We start from the raw sequence: 7740 nt of genomic DNA, 5'->3' as shown, positions 1-7740 counted from the left end.
TGACTAAATAGAACTAGGGCCTTATTGACTAAATAGAACGAGGGCCTTATTGACTAAATAGAACTAGGGCCTTATTGACTAAATAGAACTAGGGCCTTATTGACTAAATAGAACTAGGGCCTTATTGACTAAATAGAACTAGAGCCTTATTGACTAAATAGAACTAGGGCCTTATTGACTAAATAGAACTAGAGCCTTATTGACTAAATAGAACTAGAGCCTTATTGACTAAATAGAACTAGAGCCTTATTGACTAAATAGAACTAGAGCCTTATTGACTAAATAGAACTAGAGCCTTATTGACTAAATAGAACTAGGGCCTTATTGACTAAATAGAACGAGGGCCTTATTGACTAAATAGAACTAGAGCCTTATTGACTAAATAGAACTAGAGCCTTATTGACTAAATAGAACTAGGGCCTTATTGACTAAATAGAACTAGGGCCTTATTGACTAAATAGAACTAGGGCCTTATTGACTAAATAGAACTAGAGCCTTATTGACTAAATAGAACTAGGGCCTTATTGACTAAATAGAACTAGAGCCTTATTGACTAAATAGAACTAGAGCCTTATTGACTAAATAGAACTAGGGCCTTATTGACTAAATAGAACTAGGGCCTTATTGACTAAATAGAACTAGGGCCTTATTGACTAAATAGAACTAGGGCCTTATTGACTAAATAGAACTAGGGCCTTATTGACTAAATAGAACTAGGGCCTTATTGACTAAATAGAACTAGAGCCTTATTGACTAAATAGAACTAGAGCCTTATTGACTAAATAGAACTAGAGCCTTATTGACTAAATAGAACTAGAGCCTTATTGACTAAATAGAACTAGAGCCTTATTGACTAAATAGAACTAGAGCCTTATTGACTAAATAGAACTAGAGCCTTATTGACTAAATAGAACTAGGGCCTTATTGACTAAATAGAACTAGGGCCTTATTGACTAAATAGAACTAGAGCCTTATTGACTAAATAGAACTAGAGCCTTATTGACTAAATAGAACTAGGGCCTTATTGACTAAATAGAACTAGGGCCTTATTGACTAAATAGAACTAGGGCCTTATTGACTAAATAGAACTAGAGCCTTATTGACTAAATAGAACTAGAGCCTTATTGACTAAATAGAACTAGGGCCTTATTGACTAAATAGAACTAGGGCCTTATTGACTAAATAGAACTAGAGCCTTATTGACTAAATAGAACTAGAGCCTTATTGACTAAATAGAACGAGGGCCTTATTGACTAAATAGAACTAGGGCCTTATTGACTAAATAGAACTAGGGCCTTATTGACTAAATAGAACTAGGGCCTTATTGACTAAATAGAACTAGAGCCTTATTGACTAAATAGAACTAGGGCCTTATTGACTAAATAGAACTAGAGCCTTATTGACTAAATAGAACTAGAGCCTTATTGACTAAATAGAACTAGAGCCTTATTGACTAAATAGAACTAGAGCCTTATTGACTAAATAGAACTAGAGCCTTATTGACTAAATAGAACTAGGGCCTTATTGATACAGGTAAATGGTGTTGTTCTGACCAACGTGCAATACATCTATGTACTATACCTGTCCTTTAGACAGACTCTCCCATCTGTCAGGTCCCTGGGGCAGCAGGGAGTGGAGAAGCTCCATCCTCTCTCTCAGAGGAGGTAACAGCATAGTGGCCCCCACAGACAGAGTCTCAATCACAGCCTAGAGAAAACACGGAGATGGGTCAACACAACAGAGACACAGTGTTAGAGCCTGACAACACAGAGACACAGGGTTAGAGCCTGAAAACACAGAGACACAGGGTTAGAGCCTGACAACACAGAGACACAGGGTTAGAGCCTGACAACACAGAGACACAGGGTTAGAGCCTGACAACACAGAGACACAGGGTTAGAGCCTGAAAACACAGAGACACAGGGTTAGAGCCTGACAACTCAACACAGTGTTAGAGCCTGACAACTCAACACAGTGTTAGAGCCTGACAACACAGAGACACAGTGTTAGAGCCTGACAACACAACACAGTGTTAGAGCCCGACAACACAGAGACACAGTGTTAGAGCCTGACAACACAACACAGGGTTAGAGCCTGACAACACAGAGACACAGTGTTAGAGCCCGACAACACAGAGACACAGTGTTAGAGCCCGACAACACAGAGACACAGTGTTAGAGCCTGACAACTCAACACAGTGTTAGAGCCTGACAACACAGAGACACAGGGTTAGAGCCTGACAACACAGAGACACAGGGTTAGAGCCTGACAACACAACACAGTGTTAGAGCCCGACAACACAGAGACACAGTGTTAGAGCCTGACAACACAGAGACACAGTGTTAGAGCCTGACAACTCAACACAGTGTTAGAGCCTGACAACACAACACAGTGTTAGAGCCCGACAACACAGAGACACAGTGTTAGAGCCTGACAACACAGAGACACAGTGTTAGAGCCTGACAACACAGAGACACAGTGTTAGAGCCTGACAACACAGAGACACAGTGTTAGAGCCTGACAACACAGAGACACAGTGTTAGAGCCTGACAACACAGAGACACAGTGTTAGAGCCCGACAACACAGAGACACAGTGTTAGAGCCTGACAACACAGAGACACAGTGTTAGAGCCTGACAACACAACACAGTGTTAGAGCCTGACAACACAGAGACACAGTGTTAGAGCCTGACAACACAGAGACACAGTGTTAGAGCCCGACAACACAGAGACACAGTGTTAGAGCCTGACAACACAGAGACACAGTGTTAGAGCCTGACAACACAGAGACACAGTGTTAGAGCCTGACAACACAGAGACACAGTGTTAGAGCCTGACAACACAGAGACACAGTGTTAGAGCCTGACAACACAACACAGTGTTAGAGCCTGACAACACAGAGACACAGTGTTAGAGCCTGACAACACAGAGACACAGTGTTAGAGCCCGACAACACAGAGACACAGTGTTAGAGCCTGACAACACAACACAGTGTTAGAGCCTGACAACACAGAGACACAGTGTTAGAGCCCGACAACACAGAGACACAGTGTTAGAGCCTGACAACACAGAGACACAGTGTTAGAGACTGACAACACAACACAGTGTTAGAGCCTGACAACACAGCGTCTCAAACACAGCCTGGTTACACAGAGATGTCCCACAGTGTTCCTCACAAGGAGAGGAGACAACAGCTTGACTATCGATCTCAATCCCAGCCTGACAACCAAAACACACAACGAGAGGAGACAACAGCTTGACTATCGATCTCAATCCCAGCCTGACAACCAAAACACACAACGAGAGGAGACAACAGCTTGACTATCGATCTCAATCCCAGCCTGACAACCAAAACACACAACGAGAGGAGACAACAGCTTGACTATCGATCTCAATCCCAGCCTGACGACCAAAACACACAAGGAGAGGAGACAACAGCTTGACTATCGATCTCAATCCCAGCCTGACAACCAAAACACACAACGAGAGGAGACAACAGCTTGACTATCGATCTCAATCCCAGCCTGACAACCAAAACACACAACGAGAGGAGACAACAGCTTGACTATCGATCTCAATCCCAGCCTGACAACCAAAACACACAATGAGAGGAGACAACAGCTTGACTATCGATCTCAATCCCAGCCTGACAACCAAAACACACAACGAGAGGAGACAACAGCTTGACTATCGATCTCAATCCCAGCCTGACAACCAAAACACACAACGAGAGGAGACAACAGCTTGACTATCGATCTCAATCCCAGCCTGACAACCAAAACACACAATGAGAAGAGACAACAGCTTGACTATCGATCTCAATCCCAGCCTGACAACCAAAACACACAACGAGAAGAGACAACAGCTTGACTATCGATCTCAATCCCAGCCTGACAACCAAAACACACAATGAGAAGAGACAACAGCTTGACTATCGATCTCAATCCCAGCCTGACAACCAAAACACACAACGAGAGGAGACAACAGCTTGACTATCGATCTCAATCCCAGCCTGACAACCAAAACACACAATGAGAGGAGACAACAGCTTGACTATCGATCTCAATCCCGCCTGACAACCAAAACACACAACGAGAGGAGACAACAGCTTGACTATCGATCTCAATCCCAGCCTGACAACCAAAACACACAACGAGAGGAGACAACAGCTTGACTATCGATCTCAATCCCGGCCTGACAACCAAAACACACAACGAGAGGAGACAACAGCTTGACTATCGATCTCAATCCCGGCCTGACAACCAAAACACACAACGAGAGGAGACAACAGCTTGACTATCGATCTCAATCCCGGCCTGACGACCAAAACACAGCGACACTGGGTTTGGCTCAGGGACAAAACCCCAACGGGTCAGGGACAAAACCCCAACGGGTCAGGGACAAAACCCCAACGGGTCAGGGACAAAACCCCAACGGGTCAGGGACAAAACCCCAACGGCTCAGGGACAAAACCCCAACGGGTCAGGGACAAAACCCCAACGGGTCAGGGACCTGGCAAATAGTCAAGTTCAGACCAGTCAGTCAACAGCTTGTGCCTTGTTGCTTCACATATCCAGAGTCCATATTGTCATCTCCAGTCTGAAAGGTAATGTTGTCTGGTAATTAGAGATGTAGTGTTTTGAGGGTTTATAGTTAAATCTATATTGTTAACATTCGGGCTGTATACAGACACCCTTCAAAGGAACAGCTGATCTAGTGGGTTTACTGTGTGAGTCGGTGTTCACCTCTTGGATCTCATCAGGAACAGAGGAATCCATCAGTCTGAAGAGAAGGTTCCGGAGGGGGCGGGCCTGTCGCCCTAGGATACTGGTGGCCACTCCCCCGGCCAGAGCCAAAGCCAGGTGATTGGACAGCAGTCGAAGGCAGAGTTTCAGGAAGTTGTGATGCTCCCTGTAATGAAGTGGTACGTCAGAGTGTTATGAGATACTGTCTTGATAAGACAGAAGACGAAGCCCAGCAGAAAGGCAATGCAACGGTTTTCAATGATTGTAGCATCAGTAAAATGCTACAGAATACTACATGCAAATGCTAAATGCTACAGAATGCTACATGCTAAATGCTACAGAATGCTACATGCTAAATGCTACAGAATGCTACATGCTAAATGCTACAGAATGCTACATGCTAAATGCTACATAATGCTACATGCTAAATGCTACAGAATGTACAGTTGAAGTCGGAAGTTTACATACACCTTAGCCAAATACATTGAAACTCGGTTTTTCACTGTTCCTGACATTTAATCCTAGTAAAAAAATCCCTGTTTAAGGTCAGTTAGAATCACCACTTTATTTTAAGAATGTGAAATGTCAGAATAATAGTAGAGAGAATGATTTATTTCAGCTTTTATTTCTTTCATCACATTCCCAGTGGGTCAGAAGTTTACATACACTCAAACCTTATTGTGTTTTCGTGGTCTTACGGGACTGTTAATGCCTCAGATGAATAATCAGTGTGGTGGAGGCTGCTGTCATTTCACGTCTTCAGGACGGAATGTTTAGAATGAATAGAACCCCACTAAACACATTGTATCCATGACACGGTTCCAACGATTTCATTCCTGTCTTCAGGACGGAATGTTTAGAATGAATAGAACCCCACTAAACACATTGTATCCATGACACGGTTCCAACGATTTCATTCCTGTCTTCAGGACGGAATGTTTAGAATGAATAGAACCCCACTAAACACATTGTATCCATGACACGGTTCCAACGATTTCATTCCTGTCTTCAGGACGGTCTCATCAGAATGTTTAGAATGAATAGAACCCCACTAAACACATTGTATCCATGACACGGTTCCAACGATTTCATTCCTGTCTTCAGGACGGAATGTTTAGAATGAATAGAACCCCACTAAACACATTGTATCCATGACACGGTTCCAACGATTTCATTCCTGTCTTCAGGACGGTCTCATCAGAATGTTTAGAATGAATAGAACCCCACTAAACACATTGTATCCATGACACGGTTACAACGATTTCATTCCTGTCTTCAGGACGGTCTCATCAGAATGTTTAGAATGAATAGAACCCCACTAAACACATTGTATCCATGACACGGTTCCAACGATTTCATTCCTGTCTTCAGGACGGTCTCATCAGAATGTTTAGAATGAATAGAACCCCACTAAACACATTGTATCCATGACACGGTTACAACGATTTCATTCCTGTCTTCAGGACGGAATGTTTAGAATGAATAGAACCCCACTAAACACATTGTATCCATGACACGGTTCCAACGATTTCATTCCCGTCTTTACAGTGAGCTCCTGTAGGGTTCCCTGTAGGAGTGCCTGCAGTACCAGTACCTACCTGGAGGAGGGGAAGGGAGGGGTGGCACCTCGCTGTTGATGCCGTCACAGTAGCGCTCTAGGAAGGAACACAGAGAATGCATTCTTCAGGTCTCACAGTAGGGTCTGTGCCACGCTACCACCTGTCTGTCGACCAATTAAAACACAACAATATTATCATCTCATAGGGTCTGTGCCACGCTACCACCTGTCTGTCGACCAATTAAAACACAACAATATTATCATCTCATAGGGTCTGTGCCACGCTACCACCTGTCTGTCGACCAATTAAAACACAACAATATTATCATCTCATAGGGTCTGTGCCACGCTACCACCTGTCTGTCGACCAATTAAAACACAACAATATTATCATCTCATAGGGTCTGTGCCACGTACCACCTGTCTGTCGACCAATTAAAACACAACAGTATTATCAACTCATAGGGTCTGTGCCACGCTACCACCTGTCTGTCGACCAATTAAAACACAACAATATTATCATCTCATAGGGTCTCTGTGTGTGTGTGTGTGTGTGTGTGTGTGTGTGTGTGTGTACGGTAGGAACAGTCCCCACTGACCCCCTGCAGGTCTGAAGTCCAGGGTTGTGGTGCAGCAGACTCAGCATTCCACATAGAAGCACCATGGATAGGGGGGGAATGGGCATCGTGTCTCTTCTAAATGCTATATGTCTATACTGACCTGTCCCTGGGTATCGTGTCACTTCGAAATGCTATATTTCTATACTGACCTGTCCCTGGGTATCGTGTCACTTCGAAATGCTATGTTTCTATACTGACCTGTCCCTTGGCATCGTGTCTCTTCTACATGCTATATTTCTATACTGACATGTCCCTGGACGTCGAGTCTCTTCTACATGCTATATTTCTATACTGGCCTGTCCCTGGGCATCGTGTCTCTTCTACATGCTATATTTCTATAATGGCATGTCCCTGGGCATCGTGTCTCTTCTACATGCTATATTTCTATACTGGCATGTCCCTGGGCATCGTGTCTCTTCTACATGCTATATTTCTATACTGGCATGTCCCTGGGCATCGTGTCTCTTGTAAATGCTATATTTCTATACTGACCTATCCCTGGGCATCGTGTCTCTTCTAAATGCTATATTTCTAGACTGACCTGTCCCTGGGCATTATGTCTCTTCTACATGCTATATTTCTAGACTGACCTGTCCCTGGGCATCATGTCTCTTCTAAATGCTATATTTCTATACTGACCTGTCCCTGGGCACCGTGTCTCTTCTACATGCTATATTTCTATGCGTTCCGGTAGCAGGACCAACCTGTCCCTGGGCAGAGCGGTCCATGCCAGGCTGTGGGAGGTACCAGCTGAGATCTGTTGGATGACCACACCGTCCAGACCAACCACCTTCTTCGGCTTGGTGATGGGACCAGT

The 7740-nt window shown here is 44.1% G+C and overlaps 1 protein-coding gene across 1 annotated transcript in view; it reads right to left on the bottom strand.

Annotated features, from left to right (window-relative positions):
- The window catches only part of LOC127906070 (probable E3 ubiquitin-protein ligase HERC1), a 15148-nt gene extending 8755 nt beyond the window's left edge, over positions 1-6393 (bottom strand). The window contains exons 1-3 of the mRNA XM_052502485.1: positions 6344-6393; positions 4746-4911; positions 1582-1707 (exon numbers count right to left, since the gene is read on the bottom strand). Of these exons, the coding sequence (XP_052358445.1) occupies positions 1582-1707; positions 4746-4778 (159 nt within the window). The 5' untranslated portion in view covers positions 4779-4911; positions 6344-6393. The remainder of the gene's footprint in view (positions 1-1581; positions 1708-4745; positions 4912-6343) is intronic.
- Positions 6394-7740: the final 1347 nt, after the last annotated feature.

The sequence above is a fragment of the Oncorhynchus keta genome, unplaced genomic scaffold (genome assembly GCF_023373465.1).
Source record: "Oncorhynchus keta strain PuntledgeMale-10-30-2019 unplaced genomic scaffold, Oket_V2 Un_contig_15627_pilon_pilon, whole genome shotgun sequence".
Classification (NCBI taxonomy): Eukaryota; Metazoa; Chordata; class Actinopteri; order Salmoniformes; family Salmonidae; genus Oncorhynchus; species Oncorhynchus keta.
The sequence above is the reverse complement of the archived record's forward strand: the minus strand, read 5'-3'. Positions and strand labels throughout refer to the sequence as shown.